This window comes from Natator depressus, chromosome 6, assembly GCF_965152275.1.
Source record: "Natator depressus isolate rNatDep1 chromosome 6, rNatDep2.hap1, whole genome shotgun sequence".
NCBI classification, from domain to species: Eukaryota; Metazoa; Chordata; order Testudines; family Cheloniidae; genus Natator; species Natator depressus.
This window is the reverse complement of record NC_134239.1, coordinates 120,265,387-120,289,650: the sequence shown is the minus strand read 5'-3', so window position 1 is coordinate 120,289,650 and position 24,264 is coordinate 120,265,387. Positions and strand designations below refer to the sequence as shown.

Genomic DNA, 24,264 nt, shown 5'->3' with positions numbered 1-24,264 from the left:
GCCCCCGGCCAGGAACAGAGGGGCCCGAGATACAGGCAGGTCACTTCCTGCTATGCGGCGTTGGCAACAAGATTTGAGGCAAAGCCTACAGCTCGATCAAGCGTCTCCTCGGAGCCATCTCCCTGCTGGGGAGCCCGGGGCTCCCAGGCGCAGACCAACCCCCAGAAACCAGCCAAGGCCTGGGGGGCTGGGGGAGGAGTCGCCCCCCTGGGGCTCGCAGGCATTGACCGCCCACCCCCCAAAACCCCAAAACACCGGGGCAGGGGGAGAGTCTCCCCGGCCCTGACTAGCCGGGCACGCCCGGCTCCGTGCGCTCGGTGGGGGATGGCTGTGGCTCTAGCCAAGCCCGCTTCTCGGGGCTCCAGAGCGGGCCGGGGCCAGGCGGGGACGGCCATGAGCGGCTGGGCCCGCCCCCTTCTACTCCTGCTGGCTGGGGCCTGCGGCCTCGCCCTGCTCGGCTACGGCGTCTACTTCGACCGGCGGCGGAGAAACGCCCCCGACTTCCAGCGGAAGCTGCGGCAGAGTGCGTGTCCCCGCCCGGCCCGGGGAGCGGGAGGCCGTTAGCCGGGGCCGGGCCGCTCCCGCCTCCGAGCTGGCCGGGGGCCCCGTCGCCCGGGCATTAGCCCCCTCCTCTCCCCGGGCGGGGGAGCTGCAAGCACCGCCCCTGCGATGCAAGGCCTCCCCCTTCCCCCCCCGAGCCCCTGTGGCCTCCCCCCAAGTGTGTGTGTGTGTGTGTGTGTTAGAGACCCTCCCCCTAGCAGTGCCAGGCCTCGGTCCCACACGGAGCGTGGGCAGGGAGGGCGCAGGGGGAACTGGGCTGAAGTGACCCTAGTCAAGTCTAAGGCCTGAGCCCCTTTGGCCTACAGCCCTTGGACCTTCCCTTTCACACGCACCCCCCCCCCTTGAAAATAAATAATTCCTGCCCCACATAAATCCCACTCCATCACCCCAGGTGGGATTTTCAAACCTGCTTAAATCACTTCTCATCCGTGCCCTATTTTCATAAGTGCCCTGCAGCAGCGCAGCTAGGGACGGGTAGCCGGACTCCAGTAGCGCAGACACTTGCTACAGCCACTGACGGGGTTTTTTTCCCCCGGCGCTGGAGTTAGTCCACCTCACTGAGAGGCTAACGGAAGAATTCTGCTGTTGACCGAGCGACAGCTACACTGGAGGTTGGGTTGACCTGGCTGCAAATGTTTTTCACAGCCCTGAGCACTGGAGCAAAGTCGCTCTTAATTTTTAAGTGTAGACCAGGCCTCGGGCACTTCGGAGGGTGAGCTCCACTGACCTCCAAAGAGACTTCGGCAGTGTCTACGCTGCCACTTTCAGTGCTAAAACTTAAGTCGTTCAGGAGTGTGAACCCCCCCCCCCCCGCGAGCGACAAAAGTTTTCGCGCTGAAAAGCACCAATATAGGCAGTGCTTTAGCTCCCGGCGATAAAGCTACCACCCCTCGTTTGGGGTGCGTTTTTTTTAATCGCCGGAAGAGCTCTCCGCCATCGATAAAGCGTGTCTATACTGCCCACATCACAGTGCTGCCGCACTGTAACGTGAGCAGTGTAGACATTCCCTTAGTGCACCTACGTGTCTAATAATTCACTTGAGAATGGGCCCTAGACTTCTAAAACACTTAAAACCAAATTTCTAAAGGTATTCAGGTGCCTAAAGATGAAAATCCCACTAGAGGACTATCTACAACACTGCTTATGCACCAGGGGAGTTAGGCACCTAGGTGGTTTGGAAAATCCCACTAGGCACCTAAATCCCTTTACAAATCTTGGCCATAGGGTAACATTTTTAAAAGTGGCAAAGTGACTTAGGAGCAGAAGGCCATGGTTTTTTGAAAATCTCACTCCAGATGCTTACTTGTTCTAAATTCTGTCTTGAGCAAGAATTTCTGCAGAGTGTTTGTAGTAAAACATATGAGCTCATCAGCAACATAAAACTGAAATGTAGCTTGGCTTCCTTCTGATCATGATTCGGTTTTTTTAATTTGAAATATTTTGGTGTACTTAATAAAGTATCAACAAATATCTGTATGGCAAATTCAACTCCCTGAGCATCTCTCATTTTAGAGAAGAGATGACATGTTATAGAAAATTTAACAGGTCAGTTCAAGAAGAGTTTAAAAATATTTATAAATAAAAAAAATTAGGTACAATTTACCTTTGTAGGTTTCTCTCATATCTCTATCTTCCAATTATATCTGTTTTCATGTTAGAGTATCAGCACATTTTGGATGAGATAATACTAAAATGGAAAAAAAACTTTGGAGAAGCAAACTTGACAATCTTTTTGGAGTTCTGAACTATTAAGCTTAGATGTTAAATGCACTATGTTACATTTACAGAAAGAAGAAAAGAACGTGAAAAAGCTAAAGAGCATGATGCTGAGGTAAACCTTCAGTTTAAAAATCACTTAAACTTAGTAGAAAGAATACTAACTTAAAATTGAATGTCTTTTTGGTTGTACTGATCTGAGCCAAAGCACAAAGGGGAATTAGGAACCCAACTCATTTGTGCCCTTGAAAATCTCCCCCTACACTGTGAGAGGGATTTATGGTCAAGTGTAGTACCTGAAATTAGTTTTTAACAATAACTGTTTCAAGTTGACTGTGTCCTTTTAACTCTAAGACATATTTGAGACTAAAGTTGTTTTTAATTTAGTAAAGTTGTAGCACACCTGCAGCTCACTTTTACATTCATAAAGTTTTGGCTACTCTTAATTTGTTAGAGAAAGTAGATATAGTACAAGTACGAAGGGTACAATTATCCACCATTAGTACTTCCTCTCCTGCCTCACTTCCCAAGGTGGGGGATGTGAGGAGAGACTCATCTACCGTGTCGTTGTGGGCATTCCCATCCTTTACTACAGCCACATCCTCAGTCACTATTGAGCTATTTTATCTTTATCATGAAGACAAAGCAATGTATGTGTTCCAGAATTCAGTGCAGGGCGCAACCTTGGCTTGCAGAGCTATAATCTCCCCAAAGAGCAGCCACCGCCCTTCACCAACACCCATTTTGCACTAGCAGGCAGCACTGAAATCATTTTCACTAATATAGCAAGTTAAGATAATTCCCAACCCCAGACTACAGAACCCTGTCGTCAAACCTCTGTAGGGTTTTTTTTTTTTTTTTTAAACAGTATTGTTTTGGTCAACAGTCTGGGAAAAGCAAAATGACCCAGGGAGCGGAGGAGGGAAATCAAAGATGTGTCAAGAAAAACAGTGACCTCCATAGGTTTGACAAATATAAGTCTAAATGGCAATTTAGAAAACAGCACTGCAAATTAATCTTTTGGGAAATCTTTTTCTTTACTACCAGTTTTCACAGTAACTACTGAGATGTCTTAGCTGCACTGATGCGTCTTATTTCTAAGCTAAAAATATTTTATAACATCTTTAGTTATGCCAGATGAAAAATATTGGAAGGGTACAGGAATTCTTTCTGCAAGAGGTGCAGCTGGGAGAACACTGGTTATCTAGAGGTAAGGACATAAGCATGGGCTCTTGTCAACAGCTGCTCAGGATGTGTGTTGCAGTTGGTTTGTTTTTCACATAAATTGCCTTGAAATGCTCAGCTGAAGTCAAGGTGCAGTATCATTTTAGCACAGACAAACTAAATTGTTTTGTCAGACCTCAAGCACATTGTACATGCAGAAGTCAGGCACTGTCTGCTCCACCTTATTTCAAGATGGTGGATAGTACGAGGCTTGATGCTGATAGGAATTCCTACACTTGAAAGTAGGCGGGGAAGGAGTCAAAGGGGAATGAAATTTCAATTAGATTTGGAGAATTAAAAATTGTTACTGGATTACAAAGGGTTAAAAGGTTTTTAAAGCAATGTCGAGAGGGGTTATAGCAGGCCTGAAAGTGAGTAACTAAAGAAGATTCCTGATACATCCCAACCTTCTTCTCCTTCACCTTTCTCACTGCACCCTCCACCCCAAAGAGCTTTCCCCAAAAGATACAAACTCTGGCACTAGCCCAATCACTTAAAATTACTCCTCCTTTGTTCTGCCTAATTCAGGTAGCCCCTCCATCAAGCATTTATGGAAACTTGGGTTTCTGAATAAATGAACACTTTTGCAGAAGGGGGTCTACTTTCCTCAAATACTTGTCTTTTCATTGGAAAACAACACAAAGGGTGAAGGAGCGGACAGTTTTTTTTTGGGGGGGGGGGAACAGTATGAAAAGTAACATTTGGCGCGGGGGGAATGTTTTCCAATCAACTCTAAAATTTAGTTAAAAATATGAATTTGCTTCAGGAGACCATAAGAAGAGCGTGGAGCACCTCACTAATGCTATTTCAGTGTGTGCACAGCCACATCAGCTACTGCAGGTCTTGCACAATACACTACCACCACAAGTCTTTGAGATGCTTATGCAGAGAGTACCATATGCAAAACAAGTACGTACACTTTAAAAAAGTTAAAGAGGAAACTATTGGTGTTACGTGTGCTGGACGCTATCTAGTCAGCAATATACATTGAAATAGATTGGGAGCTTGCAGTTTGTTTTGTAGAGAACCATTGTTTGTACAGTAAACGGTTGCACAACTGTATCAATTTTTAGAACTTGTCATTGATTTTCTGCACTTTCGAACTCTGGTTCCTGTGGCTGCTGAGGTAAATTGTTTAAGCCATGAATTGTCAGGAAAGGGTAATATTTAATAAGAAAGGAACCAATACAGAAGGCTCAAGCTGGAATGATTATGAAAAAAAGACTGAGCAGCATCTCTCTGCCTTTACGCTTCTAAAGAGTATTGGATTGAATACCGATAATTACTGGAATTTCAACTCAGTTCTTTAAGAGGACATGCCTGAAACTAAAGTTTGCACCAAATGGAATTTAGCAGCCAGATTGCTTCGTACAGTGGTTCTCAACCAGGGGTACACATACTCCTGGGGGTACTCAGAAGCCTTCCAAGGGGCATATCAACTCATTTAGATTTTTGCCTAGTTTTACAACAGGCTGCATAAAAAGCACTAGCAAAGTTAGTACAAACTAAAATTTCATATACAATGATTTGTTTATACTGCTCTGTAAACAATACACTGAAATGTTAATACAATATTTCTATCGCAATAGATTTTTTATAATTATATGGTAAAATGAGAAAGCAATTTTTAAGTAAGTGTGCTGTGACACTTTTGTATTTTTATGTCTGATTTTGTTAATTTTTAAGTGAGGTGAAACTTGAGGGTACACAAGACAAATCAGACTCTTGAAAGAGGTACAGTAGTTACTCCTGGTGGAATTCTGTGCCAAAAAAATTAAAAATTCTGCACACAATATTTTAAAATTCTGCATATTTTATTTGTAAAAATAATACAATATAATCACACCAGTTTCAATTATTTTTGGTAGTTTATTTCAAAATACCTCTCAGCAAGTATGTCTGTAACAATACAGACAACAAAAAAGATTCAGGAAATGTTTTTTGACAAGTAGATTCCTTACAAGGTATATTAATACAGAACTCTTCAGTAGTAATTCATTTAAACTACAATACAGAACCATATTTCCTGCATCCCTCAGAAGCAGTGCAAAGGCTAGGGGGAGTCAGGGGGAATGGAGGAGCTGAGGGAGAGGGAAGTAAAGTACTGGTAAGGAGCCTGGGTATGAACTTAAAGGGTTGTTGGGTATGGGTGGGAAAAGCATGGAACAGGTTTTTGCGGGGTGGGAAGGGATTGTTAAGAAGCTTCCCCCATGCAGATCCTGGCTGACTCCTAGTTTCTCCTATTCAGTCAGGCACATCTGCCCCTATCCCCATGTGTGTCTGTGCCCTCACCCAGCCACTCCCCTGTCTTGTCTCCCTATACTTCTTCCCCCATCCCATGCGTCTCTGTACACCCACCCAGCCACCCTGTGTCCCTGAACCTCCTCCCCATGCCCTTGTGTCTCTGTGCCCCCACGCAGCCACTCCCCTGTACCTATGTAGCTCTGCACCTCCCTTTCCCCTGTGGCCATGCCTCCACTCCCATTCAGCCCCTGCCCCAGTCTCTCCTCCCCCACTAGCCCTTATGAGCCCCAGTCTGACCCCCTCAGAATTCCATACTGTCTGTCTCCCCATAGCTCCTGTCTCCTGACCTGGCATGACCAGCGCTGCGAAGAAGGCAGCTCTTTCTCTTCCCCCTCTGGCAGGGAGCTGCAGCTTTGTTCTATCACCACTGTGCCCTCTGGGGGCCAAAAGGCAGAACTACAGCAACATTTTGGCAGAAGCTTTTTTCTGCGCAAAAAATTAGAAATCTGAGGGGCTCATTAATTATGCACGCAGCAGTGCAGAATTCCCCCAGAAGTAAGTAGTCTGGAAAGGTTGAGAGCCACTGGCTTAGTGGATACCTTTTTATTTACCAGTTAAAGTGAAAATAAAATTGAGTCATAGAATCATAGAATATCAGGGTTGGAAGGGACCTCAGGAGGTCATCTAGTCCAACCCCCTGCTCAAAGCAGGACCAATCCCCAATTAAATCATCCCAGCCAGGGCTTTGTCAAGCCTGACCTTAAAAACTTCTAAGGAAGGAGATTCTACCACCTCCCTAGGTAACGCATTCCAGTGTTTCACCACCCTCCTAGTGAAAAAGTTTTTCCTAATATCCAACCTAAACCTCCCCCACTGCAACTTGACACCATTACTCCTTGTCCTGTCATCTTCTACCACTGAGAATAGTCTAGAACCATCCTCTTTGGAACCACCTCTCAGGTAGTTGAAAGCAGCTATCAAATCCCCCCTCATTCTTCTCTTCTGCAGACTAAACAATCCCAGTTCCCTCAGCCTCTCCTCAGAAGTCATGTGTTCCAGACCCCTAATCATTTTTGTTGCCCTTCGCTGGACTCTCTCCAATTTATCCACATCCTTCTTGTAGTGTGGGGCCCAAAACTGGACACAGTACTCCAGATGAGGCCTCACCAATGTCGAATAGAGGGGAACAATCACGTCCCTCGATCTGCTGGCTATGCCCCTACTTATACATCCCAAAATGCCATTGGCCTTCTTAGCAACAAGGGCACACTGCTGACTCATATCCAGCTTCTCGTCCACTGTAACCCCTAGGTCCTTTTCCGCAGAACTGCTGCCTAGCCATTCGGTCCCTAGTCTGTAGCTGTGCATTGGGTTCTTCCGTCCTAAGTGCAGGACCCTGCATTTATCTTTATTGAACCTCATCAGGTTTCTTTTGGCCCAATCCTCCAATTTGTCTAGGTCCCTCTGTATCCTATCTCTGCCCTCCAGCGTATCTACCACTCCTCCCAGTTTAGTATCATCCGCAAATTTGCTAAGAGTGCAATCCACACCATCCTCCAGATCATTTATGAAGATATTGAACAAAACCGGCCCCAGGACCGACCTCTGGGGCACTCCACTTGACACCGGCTGCCAACTAGACATGGAGCCATTGATCACTACCCGTTGAGCCCGACAATCTAGCCAACTTTCTACCCACCTTATAGTACATTCATCCAGCCCATACTTCTTTAACTTGCTGACAAGAATACTGTGGGAGACAGTGTCAAAAGCTTTGCTAAAGTCAAGAAACAATACATCCACTGCTTTCCCTTCATCCACAGAATCAGTAATCTCATCATAGAAGGCGATTAGATTAGTCAGGCATGACCTTCCCTTGGTGAATCCATGCTGACTGTTCCTGATCACTTTACTCTCGTGTAAATGCTTCAGGATTGATTCCTTGAGGACCTGCTCCATGATTTTTCCGGGGACTGAGGTGAGGCTGACCGGCCTGTAGTTCCCAGGATCCTCCTTCTTCCCTTTTTTAAAGATTGGCACTACATTAGCCTTTTTCCAGTCATCTGGGACTTCCCCCGTTCGCCACGAGTTTTCAAAGATAATGGCCAATGGCTCTGCAATCACAGCCGCCAATTCCTTTAGCACTCTCGGATGCAACTCGTCTGCCAGATCTTATTCACAGTAATACATCACAGTGGTTGTGTATAACTGAACAAAGCACAGACCATGTCTGTTTTCTACTCCATTCAGAATAAGGCTATTTGATAATGAAATACCAATAAACTGTCATACTACTGCATTAACAATCAGATTCAAGAATTATATTCACTGTAATAAAACGATGTCAAAGAACCATTGTTTCCACTACCTTGAAAACACGAACATTTAATTTTCATAAATGCTCATGTTTTATCTCAGCGCTTAGCAGCAGAAGATGTCATCTTGTGATCACCTCATATATTCTACTGGTATTCCCTTATGCTGGGTAGCCTAGAAGTATTGAAAGAATAAGTCATGTATCATGTAATAAACATGAGATTAGGAGTAACCTTTGGATTACTTCTTTCCTGTGGGGGAAGTATGCAGTAGTAGTTCTGGCAGTGAACGCTGCTAATTAACATGCTCCTGTGCCACTCATGTAGGGGGAAAAAAAAAGTAGGCCAAAATCAACATTGAGATAAACTGGTAGAACTTTGAAATCAATGGAGTTGTGCCATCTTGCATGTGTTTTTTTTATAGCAGCTGTCTGCCCTCATACCATAAAGGCAAGTGCTACAGACTCATAGAAATATAGGGCTGGAGTCAAGAAGTCACTAAGTCCAGCCCCCTCTGCTGAGGCAGGCCCAAGTAAAATTAGACCATCACTGACAGGTGTTTATCCAACTTGTTTTTAAAAACCTTTCATGATGGGAATTCAACCATCTCTCTTGGAAGCCTATTCCAGGACTTAACTACCCTAATAGTTAGAAAGTTTTTTAATATCTGACCTAAATCTCCCTTGCTGCAGATTAAGACAAATATTTCTTGTCCTACCCTTCAGTAGACACGGAGAACAATCCATCACCATCCTCTTGCTAACAGCCCTTTACATATTTGAAGACTTATCAGGTCCCTGCTCAGTCTTCTTTTCTCAAAGACTACACATGCCCAGTTTTTTTAACCTTTCGTCAGAAGTCAGGTTTTCTAAACCTTGTATTATTTTTGTTACTCTCCTTTGGACTCTCTCCAATTTGTCCACATCTTCCCTGAAGTGTGATACCCAGAATTGGACACAGTACTCCAACTGAGGCCCCACCAGTGCAGAGTAGAGCAGGACAATTACCTTCTGTATCTTACATACGACAGTCCTGTTAATAAAACAAGCACGATGTTAGCCTTTTTTTGCAACCGTATCACAGTATTGACTAATTCAGTTTATTATCCAGTATAACTATGACAGCGAATCATTGACAACTACTCGTTGAGTATGGTCTTTCAACCAGTTGTGTAACCACGTTATAGTAAAATTTCATGTAGACAGTGTTTCCCTAGTTTGCTTATGAGAATGGGATATGGAACTCTATCAAGAGCCTTACTAAAATCAAGATACATCACATCTACTGCTCCCCGCCATCCATTAGGCCAGTAATCGTGTCAAAAAAGGAAATTAGGTTGGTTTGGCATGATTTGTTCTTGACAAATCCATGCTGACTATTCCTTATAGCCGTATTATCCTATGACAGCCGTTTGCCCTGGGGAGCATAGGGGAAGACTGCTGGTTAGGGAAGGCGCTTGCTCTAGCCATTCTCGAATGGGCGAGAAGATGAGAGAAGGAGATAACAAAGGCTTTCTCAGAATAAAAAGAAATAACTATTCACATGTCCCTAGCTGATGAGGTAATTAGTCACTAACTCTTATCTGTTTGTCAGCGACTTCAAGCAGCACTGAATGAGCAGGACTGTGCAGAAGATGAGAAGGAATGAGAGATGGCAACAATGTTAAGGCAGGACTCTAGCCATCTAGCCTATAAACCCTTGTTTGGAAAGAAAATACATACAAAACTGAACAGTTTCCATTTATTGTACTTTGATTAAATAAAAACATTTTGAAGACATTTTTGTATATATTTCTGTACAGCACTTTTTGCATTAAAATTAATAGTCGTAGTGGAAGAAACAAAAAAATGGTCCTCTCCCTCCCTTGCCCCCAATGTAGTGACCAGCATAACCAGTCTGCAGGCCTCTAGAAATGGTTGTATCAACATTATTCCATTGCACAGTAAAAAAGGACCACAGAAATAGACTCTGTTCGCCAGCAGGCCATTACCAACTCTTGGTAGAGTCCATAATTGTTTCCCCAATGGTTTCCACGTGCCAAACGGTCTCTGAAACTCTGCTGTGAGCTGGTGGACACACCCACAACAGAACACCTCCACTTGTAATCCAGCAAACATTGGCACTGCTTTAAAGCAAGGTTGGAATAGAATTCTCTTTTGTTTAACGAGGTTGCCCAAGAAGTCCTGCTTTGGCAGCTAGAGCTTCATTCTGCTGAATATGATACTCCTGAAATCTCATGGATATCCTCTGCGTCATTTTTAAATATTTCTGTAGGCAGTGTTCTGAGCACGTCATCTACAGGAAAAAGGAGACACAGAAGGACCACAACAATGATTAAAGGAAAAACTGACCGAAGACAGTTTATGATGGCATATGACTCGGTGAATACACTCGTGTCCTATGCTTATGCTGCCTTAGCCCCATGATCACTGCCCAGCCTGTTCCTGATGGGAAAAAAATGTCAAGTTTAGTTTTCAAGGAAAATATGAAAAGCTGAGTTTTCTTTTGGCATTCATTCCAATGGAAAACTACCCTAGAGAATCTTTTAAAAATGAAAGAAGTCATTGTGTCTCCCTTATCCCTGCGATCCTCTGAAATAAAATCTATAGTCTCCTACCTTATGGCAAAGGCCAATATTACATCAGTCGCTTTTCTTTAAATTCTGTTTGACTCACCTTCTGCCCATGGCAGCCAAATGTGGCCTAGTATATCCCCTGTTTATCCTAGGCTTCCATTGGGATCCCTCCAACTAACTGTATCTACCACTTATGGTGTATACTCAGAGAACTTTTCCTAGGGCTGCTGAAATTATTCTTGTCATTCTGTGGCTCAGTTGGCTGGGATGGTAGTAAAAGTACTATGCCCATTCCATGTTCTGCACTGCATCGCTTTTGCAAAATTGGTTTTACCAATCTACAGCAGGTTTCCAAAGCTATTCCTGGGCCAGTGTTGCACATGTTAGACAGCTAGCACGTCCCCACAGCCCACTGCTTCCCGCAGCTCCCATTGGCCGGGAACGACGAATCGCGGCCATTGGGTGCTGCGGGGGGCCGTGCCTGCGGATGGTCAACGTAAACAAAATGTCTCGCAGTCCACCTTTGGATTACCCTGATGGGCCACATGCCGAAGGTTGCTGACCCCTGCATTATATGATGCTCCCAAACTAGCTGTCATTATCAAAAATGAACTGATAAGTTACAGTGAAAGCATACCAAACTTAGAAACAAAGGGAACAGGACCAGTTTGCATCATTACCGATAAACTAGGAGTTGTTTTGGTCATGTTTAGAATTTAGAAATGGGGAAAGGAGGTCTAAACTGTTGTTGTCTGGACATCAGCTACCTGGTAAAACCTGTTGAGCAGGAGTGAACTCTAGCTAAATAACTACAATGAGGGAGCCTGGAACAGCTCCAAACCATCGCTCCCAGAGGGTGTAGTATTCAGGGGATGGTGCCTTGGGAAGGGTAGACTTGCACCAGGGGTTGCTGTGTGAAAAAGTGATCAAAGATGAATTTTAAAAAAATTGTGGCATTGCTCACAGGAGATTCCTGGAAGCTTTTGATTTTTACTTAATATGAAACTAAAACTTGAATAGGAACGTATGAAGTGCCATACCAGATCAGACCAGTGGTCCATCTAATACAGTATCCTGTTTCCAATAGTGGCCAGTGCCAGATGCTTCCCAAGAAGGTGCAAGAAACCCTGTAATGGACAATTACATAATAAACTGTCCATAAAGTAAGTTTCTCCCTAATCCCCATCTGTTAATGATTAGCTCATGTCCTGCAGCATGGGGGCCCCTTTATAGAGTACAAAAGAAAAATGGCTAGCTACAGGTTGCTGTTTATATCCAAAAATCTTAAAAGACTCTACAGGCATGATCCATCAGGATTCTCATCAGCAGACCAGCAGAACTCTCATTAAGAAGTTTTATCCGTGAGTGGTAGCAGGATAAGGTACAAGTCTGACCTTCCCAAGGCACTGGATGTCACATCACCTCTGCAGGCTATAAATGTTGCCTCCTTTAATTGCACAGGAGGTGAACCACCCATATGGCTAAAACAATTCAAAATGATTCATGCTTTAAAAATGCCTCCAAAAATACACAAACAGTGCAAGATGGGAAACATCCTCCAAAGAGGATGATACCAAACTCTGAGGGAAGTGAGTGAGCATTCCAGGAGATTCTCTCTTAGGAGAAGTAGATTACAGGTGGGTAATTTTCCCTTCTCCAAAGAATTCTCATTCTTACAGAGTAAGAGGCTCTACGAATGCCCCAGAACAAAATATGTTGTTGCTGCTTGTTGCAGCATTACAAGGCCAATGCCAGCACCGAAAACAGGGAGGCTATCTGCATATATGTGAAGAAAAGGAGGAAGATACTGCCTTCCAAGGTCTGATGTGCAATGTCCTGTAAAGCGCCGGGCATGCACTTAGTCCTGCAACTACAAGCCTCAGGGGTCAAAATTTTTCAAAAGCTGTGATGTGGGAGATCTATTGTTTGCATGCAAGGGAGCTAAGATGAAAGAGCGAGAATCCAATCAGAATGACATCTGCACAGAAACAGAACCACAAATATATCATTGTCTCTTCAGTTAACATTTCTCACCTGCAGGCTGCATACATACTGAAGAGCTATAACCTCTTGTAGGTTAATTTAACTAATTTTTGATTGGATCAAAACTTTCAAAGCTGCTTATCAAATTCAAACATCATCATACAGCATTTCCACAAAAGAGAAACCCAAAACACACAAGGGCATACCTCTTCTGATTTAACCTCCCTGCTAGTGAAATCTTTCACACAATCCAGGAAACAGGTTTCTGTAAGTTTATTGTATGTCCCAAGAAACTCCTTGAACTGTAACAAATTGAACAGACATTCAATATTAAAAGAAGACATTTTCAAACTTTTCCCACGTACAGTTTGCAATAGCTGCATGTACCATTCAGTGATATTAACAGAACAGACTACTCATTTAAAGTGACAAGTCACCAGAGGTAATTTAGTATCAATTCAATAACATCATTTGATGCTGACAGCTACTGTTCACCTAGATCAGATACTGTTCCATGCCTCTTGATTTGCTGATGATTAAAATAATGAAATCTTGGCTACCTTAATACTGTTCCCAATTCATAAAAGAAGTTAAGATACAACTCAGGCAACATTTTACTTGGTAATTAACGGGGGGGGGGGGAGGGGAGCTGCATTTCATATATGCATGCTAATAACTTCCCTACCTTTGAAAATAAAATGCTGAAACCTCTTGAAACTAGCTTCCATAAAACTCCATTGCTAAGCTTCAGTCTGTTGAGGAAATGCAAGCTTCTCAAAACCATCATTTATTAATACAGTACAGCATCTTACCTGTTTGATCTGATCAGATTCTGATATTTGCCCAGCCATATTCTATTGGTCTGCAATCAGCCACCTAATTTTAAGATAACATTTGTGTCATAATTCACATCAAAACACATATACAAGAAATATAACATTTGAAGGCTGAATAAAACTCTGCCCCTTCTGTAAGCGTAGCCAGACATAACTGTGGTTTCAAAGAAACAAGAATAAGTGGCTACTGGGTCTTAAGTTCCCAGCATGATCTGCATCTAACAAAATACTACAAGTACAGGCTTACATGTGATTTAAAGGAACAGCTTCTGGTTAAATTTGGCTCAAATTTTACATCTTATAAAAATAAAGTTTTATAAAATCTAAAACCAATAGAAATGATGCTATGATTTGTAAAGTTTTGGGTTTTTTTTAGAGCCCCCTGCAATGGCTATAACGGAAGAGTCTTGTTTTAATAATCTAATTTCTTACCTATTACAAATAACCCCTTTATGAGTGACATGATTCTCATTGACAGTATCCATTTAAATGGAAGCTATCAAGTTGAAATGTAGTCAGTTAAAAAAAAAAATGTCCAACATAGGGTCAGATACCACACCTTTTCAAGTCCCCCTGCCAGTTTTTGTAATTACATTTTTCTATTTCAAATAATAGAGAAGAGCAATATTAAAGAAAGATCCAAACAGGTGAAACACATTACAGAGAAAACAGAAAAACTAGCTACAAGTAAAGAGCTGTCAGATACACAAAGTAAAACGGGGGGCGGGGGGAGGAAGAGACCTCTAGTTACCTTTCAGTTACAGCAACACTTGGATAAAAGAAACAGCACTCTATAGTATTCTAAATCGATTAAATTAATTCCACCCCCACCACTTCTTAGAAACCAGCTCATGTTTTTAAAACATTTATTGTTTTAGTCATTAGAAAAACAATAAAACTACAAATACTTGTGCCAGTGAATCTAGTGAGTTAAATATAAGGGATTATGAAGAAGAAATAAAAATAGTATTAAAAAAGAAATGAACAACAAGTGAGGAAAAGTGAAAGCATGAACACTAATGGAGTCTATGAAGAAAGAATTTAAGAAGGGATCTTCAAAGACAAAGAAATTCCTTATACAGTGTGGTAAACAAGCTAAGACTTGAGACTTTCTAGGAGAAAATAGTTCTGGTGTCTGCAATTAAAGAAGGATGTTGGTAAATTGGAGAGGGTTCACAGAAGAGCCACAAGAATCATTAAAGGATTAGTAAACATGCCTTGTAGTGGACTCAAGGAGCTCAACCTATTTAATTTAAAAAGAAGATTAAGAGGTGACTTGATCAGTCTCTAAATACCTACATGGGGGACAAATATTTGACAATGGACTTTTCAATCCTGCAGAGAAAGGTATAACATGATCCACTGGCTGCAAGTTGAAGCTAGACAAATTGAGACTGGAAAACACAGTGTAAATTTTCAACACTGAGGGTAATTAACCATTCAAACAGTTTACCAAAGGACATGGTGGATTCTCCATCACTGGCAACTTTTAAATGAAGATTGGATGTTTTTCTAAATATGCTCTTGGAATTATTTTAGGGAAGTTCTATGGCTGTGATCATCTAGTCTGGCTTCCTGTATAACACAGTGGTCCCTTCTGGCCTTGGAATTGATGAATCTATGTATACTGAAAGCTGTTGCCTTCCTTCCCCCAATTTATACATGGCCTGAGGCTCACTGCTATCCCTCGGTGAAATTAACATTAAAAATTGAAAATCAAATGCAGTAACACTATAAGCAAATCACACACACAAAGTTCTCACTAAATCCTCTCCACTCACACCTCTTCTGACAGGGCTCAAGTAAACAGATGAACTTTGCAGCATGTCCTAAGATCAACAGACTCTGAGGTGGTCTATGCTTAGAAGTTTTGCCAACATAACTGTGTTGGTAAGGGATGGAATTTTTTTGCCACATAGTTGTGCCAGTAAAAGCCCTAGTGGAGATGCAGCTGTACGAGGTGTTTTTTTACTGGTATAGCTTATTTTTGTTCCTGCTACAGTTGCATCTACACTAGAGGGGTTTTGCCCCTTTAAACTAGTGAAAGTGGCAAAACTTTAACTGCAGATGAGGCCTCTGGATCAGGCATACCAAGGCTGGCGTGGTGGTGGGAAGAAAGAAAAGGAAAGTGAATTCCAGGGTCAAAGGCTCGCCGCTGAGAACATTCTACCCCAGGCCCCCAACGTACAAATCTGAGAACTGTTAGCTCAAGTGTCTGAGTAGATCTCAGCCGTCAGTGTTGAGCATAGGAGAAGAAGTGCTCTCAGATACCAAGAAACCAAACCAAAGGGCTCTATAGATTAGAACCTTGACTTGCACCTGAAAACAAATTAGAAGCTAGTATGAATGTAATATGTTCTCTACGTAAAACTTCACTAAGAAAGTGGACTGTGTTCTACATTACCTTAAATCTGATCATTAGGTAAAGGTGTTTAAAAAAATAATCTAAACTGGAGATGGCAAACACAGATAGATGGTGACATCTGCATCAGATAGGAATGAGTGCAACTGCCTAGCCGAGCACAAGTTTAAAGAGTGAAAATCTAAAAATCGATCATGGCATATCACCTAAAAGCTGGCTGCTTAACAATGAGCAATACCAAACTGAGCTTTATTAAAAGCACATGTCTGGGGTGGAGGGTACAAGGTATATATTTGGAGCCACCTTCAGCCCAGTAAAGTCAGAACCAAGGTAGCTCATTATCAGGGAGTGTTAAAGCCCCACCGAGAAACAGAAAACTCCTGTGTCCCCACCAGGGTGTAAAAAGCTAATGGCCTCAACTCCCAGCACTGCCTCTTCCCCACATTTTGTATTCCATTTATCTTTTTTTAATTTAATTAGACTTGATGGCCTGCCATTTTGTCACTTATTTAATGAGATTAGAACTGATGATTTAGTAAACTGAAGTTCCAGAAAACCTTTGCAGCTGTACTTAAGAAATAACTTTCCTTTAGAATTTAACACAACAGCACTGTCTGACTGTAAATGTCTTTGAAGCACAAATCTGTTGCCCTTACTTTTATGCCTTCCATACTGTGGGCAGTACATTAGTATGGCTCTACTGCATGTCTTCAGTGGCTGTCACTGCTAGTTGGCCTTATACCTCCAAAATATACTGTCTGGTATATTAAGGTATGTTTACATTATATATCATATCTGGTTCTAGTTGTTGTTCACATCTGGTCTTTGAGACTAAAGGAAGAATGATAAAATAAGCCATTTCTGCCTGAATTTTAGAATCTGTCTGAAGTGTTAGTCACGGCAATAATGGCTAAACTTCTTACGTGGCAGCTCAAAGCACTCAGAACGTGTCAGGTGCAACTCTTGTACTAGCCCAGCCTCAAGATGGTAAAGGAATGCTTTGGGCTAAACATGACTGAAAAACTAGGTGCTGTGTTTTTTTAACATGAGTCACCTCAGGGGAAGGCAGATAGCCAATATATAAACAACTACACACAAGGCTGCATGCATATGGTTAGACTACACAGCAGCATGCCCCGAGTGCCCTGGACCACCAGGGATGTGCAAATACCTAGGATAATATTACTTGTTAAAATGCTACAGAGTTGCTATTAACATTTTCAATATATCAAAAGCCATTTTCAGTGGTTTTATTAAATGTAAGAACAAAAATAGTTGAGAGTTAAAAGCTTTGTACTGTTAAGTGTAAAAGCTTTCCTTCCCCCATGATCCCCTTTCCAAAGGTAACAGACCTTGAGCCTGTTAGATCCTAATGCCTGTACACATGGCATTCCCAGCCTCTCCAGCTTTGCTTTAGAAACTGAAAAATGTTCTAAAGTTCCCTTCTGTGGGCTGCCACTCCCATTGCCATGGAAACAGCTGATCTCCAGGTAATCATAGCTTTAAGAAACCTGCTTTCTTTTTATAAAAACAGTGATTAGGTTAAAGCTTCCCAGCCAGAGCTGAGCCAATCATTTCTCTGTTTCCATGGCATGGGAGCAGCAGCAAGCACCACAGTTGTCAGAACTTCTCTAAAATTTCACAAGCGTGGGAATCCAATTTTCCTAGCTGTATATAGGGCCTTTAGGAGGCAATAGGCTCCTGAGCACAACCGTTCTGAGTAATTTACTTGGCTGAAACATTTGATTCTCATTACTGTCAGACTGGGACTGTGTGGCTAAAATCCCGGCAGTGCTGATGGATGTGAGCTATTATATGTGAAATGTGCAGAAATTTACAGTGTCATGAGGAGGCTAATTGTTCACCAAGATAATCAGCATCAGTGGCCATTACCTAATCTAGAGATTTGAAATCACTGGGAGCTGGATGGACCCCCTAGTCTATTCTTCTGTATGAAGCCAAATAACAGTTTTGACAGACTATATAATCATGGCTTGTTATGAAGGTCCAGCATTAGAGCAAGCTCCAACTTACCTGAATTTACGTTACCCCTGGAACTACCACATAGTACCTTTAGGTCCATCAGTAACACTTCTGTAACTGGCCCACTGCAGGAGTGGAGAGGGTTCATTGTAAATGTATATATTTTTCATGGAGGGGAAGACTGGGGAGAAGACGACTGTCAAATCACAGAAGTGTGTTAAAATTGGACAGTCTGGGAAGTAAGGATCATGCAGTTAAGAGTTGTCATGCTGGAGCTGAATTTAAGAACTTGTTTTTAATCCGTTGAGGTACAGCTTCAGAAATGCTTTTATTGAACCTAATCAAAGTACAACTACACAGAAAACCAGTAGGACAGAGAGTAATTCACACTAAAATTAAACCAAGGCTGTGACAACACAAGACCCAGGAAATTCTGTGTTAAATGTTGGTGTACTTTAGGTCTTCCAACAGTAGGCCCAACTAACACATCAAAGAAACGGCTTTGGAGCTCCCTCTTGTGCTTGAGTCAGGGCACATGTCATCTGTACCTTTGAATTACTCTGTATTGTTTTATTTCAAACTTTTGTCATGCTCTTAATGTAGTTACCATGCATAAAATATTTTTATTCTACATAATTCACAAATTATACTCAGACGCTGCATGGATCATGAATTACAATCCAGTGCACAAGGTCAATGGGCCAGATTCAGCCCTGAAGTAAGGTCCATTAAGGAGCTGTGCATGATTTCTTCCACTGAAGTTCAATAAGTTCAGAGCTGAATTTGGCTTAGTGAGGCTGAATGTTAGAGATCTATTAGAAACATCTTGAACAAATTGTAAGCATATACAATGTCATTTAAAAAAATGTAACAGCTCCTCTGCTTTTTCCCTTGGGTGGTCTCCAATCAAAGTACTGACCAGGCCTGACCTCACTTATCTGGTGATCTGATGAGGTCACAGCCCTAGGTGGAAAAGCTTCAGGTAAGGCAGATTTATCTTAATCCCTTCTTCCTGATATTCACTGTGTCCTTCAGGTCTCACCTTCAACAATACACTGATTTCTTTGTGTTCACTGAGCCAAATTCCAGACTGATACAAGTGGATAAAATGCCAAGGAAGTCTGTGCAGACAGGTGAAAGGAGTCTGAATTTGGCCCATTTTTCCATCCCATTCCCAATTAGTTATTCCATACATTTATTATCTTTTGTGTGAAGTAGTTGTTCTGCCTGGAATTCCCTATTTGCTCCTAGCTTTGAAATTGCATCCTTTCGTTTCTGAATCTCTTACCAGGGTAATATCAAATATGTCAATCCCTTTTATGAATTTTGAAAGCCTGTCTCAGGTCACCTTGAAGTCTCTTCTCTTGCATCAAGAATAAGTCCAACAGACTAACTTTTCCTCATAACTTACATTCTTCAGACAGACTATTTTTTGGTCCTGCTGAACCCTGCATCTCCTTCAAATGCAATAATAGGCTTACCGTTGCGGAGTAACAGGTATCGATCAATGCAGACATCTTACACATTACTTTTTTGCTTCCGACCTTGAGCTGATTATATTAGTAACATTTTTTTTATGCCCTCAGCTACCATAGTGCTAATACACTAGATGCCCAGATTTCTCCAGAAGGGATAAACAGGGAGTGTGGTGTAGACATAAAAACTATTCTGATACATGGCTGTATTGTGGAAAAAGGCTGCTGCATGGATGCATCTCCTCCATGTTTGTTGTAAATGAGTCTCATGAAAGTATGTTACAAACTGGTTACAAAAACAGTTGTAATTGTGGAGTGCCTAAACGAGAACTGTAAATAAGGATTGTGAAGATGCAAAGAGGACTGATAACACAAATTATGAAAATCCATTCTTGAAGTATTGTATTGAGAACCATCATGGCCTAGTGGATAAAGCACAGGACTTGGAACTCAGAAGACCTGGGTTCTATTTTCAGCTCTGCCACTACATTGCTGGGTGGTCTTGGGCAAATCATTTTACATCCCTGTTTCCCTCCGTTTCCCTGTCTGTGAAACAGGGACAAAAATACTCTGACCTTCTTTGTACTTTGATATATCTATGGATGAAAATCACAATGTAAGAGCTAGATATTAGTAAGAACAGCAGTATGAAGCCATAGCAGGGCCTGATCAAGTAGAGATTTAATATCTGAGATAGTCTATTGCTATAGATATTTAAGGGTTGACATATTCTTCCTAAAGTAGCCAATCTATGAGCTCTTTGAATTACAATCTGAATGTTTTATTTAGTGGAAGGAGACAGCAAATTTCTCAAATGGAAGAGAAAACATTTTCCTTCATTTTTTTTTTTTTTTACTTAGGTTGTTTTTACCCAATTCCCTAAAATTAAACACACATTATCATAGACACAGACTCATAGACTTTAAGGTCAGAAGGGACCATCATGATCATCTTCTAGTCTGATCTCCTTCATGTTGCAGGCCACACCCTCACCCACTCACTCCTGACATATGGAATGCTATATGGATTTTTTTTTAGGAAATTATTAAAATGTACCATAAAAGTAAATAACCATGAGATAACTACTGTATTTTGGAGAAGCTCTCTGGGTTGTAGTCATAAAGGAGGTCATACTAGATGATCACAGTGGTCCCTTTTGGCCTTGGAGTACATGACCTTGATAGTAAATTATTACAATGCTCTTACACTTGTACACCTATCTTGGGATATCACATTTATTTCCATGTTACTGGGAGGGCCTCAAAGCCCTGGTGCACCAAGGACCCGCCTATCCTTAGCCTCTGGAAAATAACAGTCTAGTCTCCACTGGGCCCTAATACTTTGGTCTAATGTTGAGTGTAGCATGTGGGTGTTGTTGGTGGCCTATGATATATAGGAGGTCAGGCTAAATGATGGAGTGGTGCCTTCTGGCCTTAAACTCTATGACCATGACTACATTTACACCAATTCTTCAAAACGCTAAATCTATTTGAGGGTTTTAGATCACTCCTGTAGCACCTGCCACATAAAACTGCTATCCACAGCAAAGTCTCTCGTGGTCCCTATGGAGTCTTTGTTGCTTCTCCCTTTTCAGGCTGAAAATCTGATCTCCTCTGAAGGTTTCTGCCAGAGCCCGATCCCCCGGGCAGCCAGTCTGTTCCCTCGGTGACATGAGTCGCCATGAGCCGTACACTGGGCCGCAGCCACGTTAGGGGAAGGAAGGTCACTGCCTGGGAGTCCCAGCGGAGAGCCCGAGCCACCACCTGGTGCCAAGGACACGCGAGGAGGGGGCGATGGAGAGCGAGCCCGGCAGCGCCCTGAGCCTCCCCAAGGACCGACAGCCCTGCCCTGACCCAGCCCGCCCCGGGGAAACTGAGGCACGGGCTCCCACCCCAGTCACACAAACAGGGCCAAGGATGGAACCCAGGAGTCCTGACAGCCAGGCCGGCCCCCCTACTCACCCGCTCCGCGCCCAGCGCCTCTCAACACGTGGGGGAACCGGCAACCTCAACTCCTCCTTCCGCCCCGCAAATTCGCTACGTTTCACCTCACCTCACTCCGCGTGGAGACGAATCGGCACATAGGGATCCGCTGATAGATTTACCTTGGCCCGCAACACAGGGTGGTGTAGTATTGTAAAGTGTCCCCCATGCCCCGGAAGTGCCTGGGGGTCCCACACAGTACGGCGGGGACAGCCGTACCGGAACACGATGCCCCGGGAATACAGAGCTGAGCCACAGGCAGCTATTACAGCATTATAGCGGGGAACGGTTGGTTGTATCGCGTATTTGTTCCACCCGGACAGTAAAGAAAAGGGACCGCGCAGCGGTAGTGAATGGCCTTCCCGTGGGAGGCAGCTTTACGCATGCGCCCTGGATATGCGGCGTCTCGCGCGCAAGGCCGAATCTCTCCCTCCCCCCCCGCATGCATATTGATTCTGAGCTCCCGAAAGCCTGCAGTAGCAAGCGCATGCGCGGTGCTACCCGGGAAAGGATTGGGCAGGCTGGCGCCGCTGGGTTGGAAGCGGCGGGGGTGGGGGGGGTAGCTGGTGTTGTTACCATGGTAACTATCATTTCCGGTGGCTGCTGGGAAGGGGTTGAATGAGGGTGTGCTGTAGATTCCGGGGAAAACGGGGCGAGGGCACCCTGCACCCCAAGGTAGGGTGCGGGAGAGGGAGCCCGGTGCCCTGCCGGGCGGGCAGTGGGGGGTGGGGGAGGGAGCCTCTGCCCTGCCCTGCGGGGTTGGGGGGCTGGGGGAGGGAGCCTGCGGTGGGGGAAGGGGGTGCTGCACCCCAATTCTTGACGTGTATGCTGCACCCTATCCTCGCTACAGCACTGTTGCTGGCTGGGTGGGCGCTGCTTGGTAGCGAAATACTGTGGCGTTAGGCCCACGAGAACTGTTCAGGGTAGCTCGTCCCTGCCCCTCCTATGGTAAAACGATGAGGGCTGAGGGGGAGGAGGTGACTGATTGTATATGTTGGTTTAGATCCTGGGATGATTTGCTGGAATCTGACTATCTTGTAAACCCCACTCACTCACTCCCCCCACCCCCCCGTGCTCTTATTTCTTTAATCCTAGGTTATTGTGATGTGGGTGCCCCTGTCCATAATCAATTCATAAGCATTAATAAACTCCCTTTTAGTTGGTTAATAATGTTATTAAACCCCATTAATAGGTTGGCTGTGAGTGTTGAAAACTGCATTGTGAGCTCTTCATGGAGGTGGAAAGTAATTCTAGCGTCAGCCAGGACTCTACGGCTAGCTTCGCTGCCAGTGACGTGCTTATCCGCTCCACCAGCCTCCACACAAAAGAAAAACCCACTGGCACTTGGACAGCAGCTGCTGACTGCAGTAGAAAAAAAGTTAAAATTTCGGTAAAGAAGCTTCGTGAAGTGGCTTCTCCCTACCAGGCAGATGATGCAGCTTTGATTAAAGACAAAACATCCTATATTCCTCCAGCATTGTCAGCAAACAAACCTCTGCCGAATAGATCAACTGTCACTACCTCCAGCAGCGTTACACAGGGTATGTGATCAAACCCCAGTTCTTTGGGGTAATTTGTCTAGTCAGTTCCTTTTTCTAGCATGTCATTTGTGGATGTATTTATATTAGGAAAGTTGTCTGTAAAGATTGATATGAATTGGTTATACTTTTTTTTTTGTTTCCTAATTGACCAGATGTCGTTTAGCCAGTTTTGTGAAATACTACTTTGTTTTTAACATGTTTTGTATAAAATATTTTAGAATGTTTTTCTAACTCTGTACAAAATTTCCCCAAACTTCACACTTCTTAAATATTGCTCCAAATTCTGTGTAGTACATTCATTGTGCTGATAAATTTGCCATTGGCTAGTCATTATGATGAATTAGAAGGAAGGATATTCTGTGTCTTGTACCTTTTGGTCGTTTTAGCCTTCTTTGTACCTACATGGGGATTGCAGGTCCTACTGTAACACTGTACTGGAGGAAAGATCACAGGCTTTTTCATGCACTTGCAGCTTTCTCTGTCTTTAAAATGACAGATTAATTTGCTCTGAGAGCCGGAACTGATAGATTTCCCAATGTATGATGACCATAACCTACTGAGATTAGGAAGAAATATTTATTGGCAGTTTAGAATAGAGAATACAGGCATGAAAAGATGTTAAATATTACATGCTTTGTATGAATATTTCAAAAAAGGTAATTCTAGTGACCCCTCTGTTTTGGTTACATAATGTTTGCATGTTTAGAGGGACACATTTAACTTGAAAAGTAGTCAGTTTTTTTTTTTAAACTGTGTTTAAAAAGAGTTTCAGATACAATAGCTGCCTCTGACTCTTCCTGGTAATTACTGTGATTACAATATTAAAATGAGATTCTTACAGTTGTGCTTTTTTCTCTGGTGTTGCTTTGTGAAAGACCCACACAAACAGCTGAACCCACTTAACTACTTATACAGATGAAACAGTGAAACTGACAAATATACAAGTAAACTGAAAAAAAACATAATATATTATTTCCTCTAATCTTTAAGTTCTAGTAATTCTTGGTGCTTGCTACAACGGTAAGTAAAGCATTTTCAGGTTCGAAATTGAATTTTTTTTTAAGTTGATGACATCCCTTTAACCGTGTTTCTCCCTACATTTCAAGTATATCTTAGATGTCTGGCAGCTAAAGCTATATCTTATTGCCTATCATCTAGAAACTACAGTAATGGGTTCATTAAAAATAGCTAAAATTGACATGTACTGTGCCATGAATTTACTGGGCTAGAATGTGCCTCTTGTTTCCTTAGAAAATAAAGTTTTCATTGTTGATCAAAGGATCACACAACTTTACAAGATGTTATCTTTGTAAAAGGGCATTCGAATGCATTACACCATTAATTTATGTTGATTTCATACTGAATTTGATCCAGAGTTGTCACTGCATCATTTGCGATTCTCACTTTCAGCAAGTTCCTCTTGTGTGTCAAACAGGTTTATGTTGCATCTCAGGCATTGTTCATTAA

The 24,264-nt window shown here is 42.9% G+C and overlaps 3 protein-coding genes across 5 annotated transcripts in view; 2 read left to right on the top strand and 1 right to left on the bottom strand.

Annotated features, from left to right (window-relative positions):
* Positions 1 to 267: 267 nt before the first annotated feature.
* TOMM20L (translocase of outer mitochondrial membrane 20 like) lies at positions 268 to 9,822 on the top strand. Its single transcript, XM_074957204.1, has 5 exons — positions 268 to 523; positions 2,349 to 2,392; positions 3,406 to 3,487; positions 4,268 to 4,410; positions 9,654 to 9,822. The coding sequence occupies exons 1-5, from the start codon at positions 325 to 327 to the stop codon at positions 9,705 to 9,707; spliced, it is 522 nt and encodes a 173-aa protein (XP_074813305.1). The 5' UTR covers positions 268 to 324; the 3' UTR covers positions 9,708 to 9,822.
* Positions 9,817 to 21,468, bottom strand: TIMM9 (translocase of inner mitochondrial membrane 9). Of its 3 annotated transcripts, none has more exons than XM_074957208.1 (4): positions 21,379 to 21,468; positions 13,431 to 13,494; positions 12,825 to 12,920; positions 9,817 to 10,355 (listed from the first exon to the last, which is right to left on the bottom strand). In XM_074957208.1, exons 2-4 carry the CDS (start codon positions 13,467 to 13,469, stop codon positions 10,221 to 10,223), a joined length of 270 nt encoding a protein of 89 aa, XP_074813309.1. In that variant the 5' UTR covers positions 13,470 to 13,494; positions 21,379 to 21,468; the 3' UTR covers positions 9,817 to 10,220. The 3 variants fall into 3 exon arrangements, with proteins under 3 accessions (XP_074813309.1, XP_074813308.1, XP_074813306.1); XM_074957207.1 differs by lacking the exon at positions 21,379 to 21,468 and adding an exon at positions 17,851 to 17,928 and having other exon boundaries at positions 9,818 to 10,355; XM_074957205.1 differs by lacking the exon at positions 21,379 to 21,468 and adding an exon at positions 21,236 to 21,368 and having other exon boundaries at positions 9,821 to 10,355.
* A 980-nt stretch (positions 21,469 to 22,448) lies between these two features.
* Positions 22,449 to 24,264, top strand: part of KIAA0586 (KIAA0586 ortholog) — a 139,628-nt gene continuing 137,812 nt past the window's right edge. The window contains exon 1 of the mRNA XM_074956428.1: positions 22,449 to 22,797. Coding sequence (XP_074812529.1) covers positions 22,488 to 22,797 — 310 coding nt within the window. The 5' untranslated portion in view covers positions 22,449 to 22,487. The remainder of the gene's footprint in view (positions 22,798 to 24,264) is intronic.

Excerpts from the sequence above, each read along its gene's own strand:
- TOMM20L (XM_074957204.1), top strand. The coding sequence starts at position 325 with ATGGCTGTGGCTCTAGCCAAGCCCGCTTCTCGGGGCTCCAGAGCGGGC. Across the intron at positions 2,393-3,405 it reads CTAAAGAGCATGATGCTGAG|TTATGCCAGATGAAAAATAT; the intron begins GTAAACCTTCAG and ends TAACATCTTTAG. Across the intron at positions 4,411-9,653 it reads GAGTACCATATGCAAAACAA|CGACTTCAAGCAGCACTGAA; the intron begins GTACGTACACTT and ends TCTGTTTGTCAG.
- TIMM9 (XM_074957208.1), bottom strand. The coding sequence starts at position 13,469 with ATGGCTGGGCAAATATCAGAATCTGATCAGATCAAACAG. Across the intron at positions 12,921-13,430 it reads AATCTGATCAGATCAAACAG|TTCAAGGAGTTTCTTGGGAC; the intron begins GTAAGATGCTGT and ends AATTTGTTACAG. Across the intron at positions 10,356-12,824 it reads GGGAGGTTAAATCAGAAGAG|ATGACGTGCTCAGAACACTG; the intron begins GTATGCCCTTGT and ends TTTTTCCTGTAG.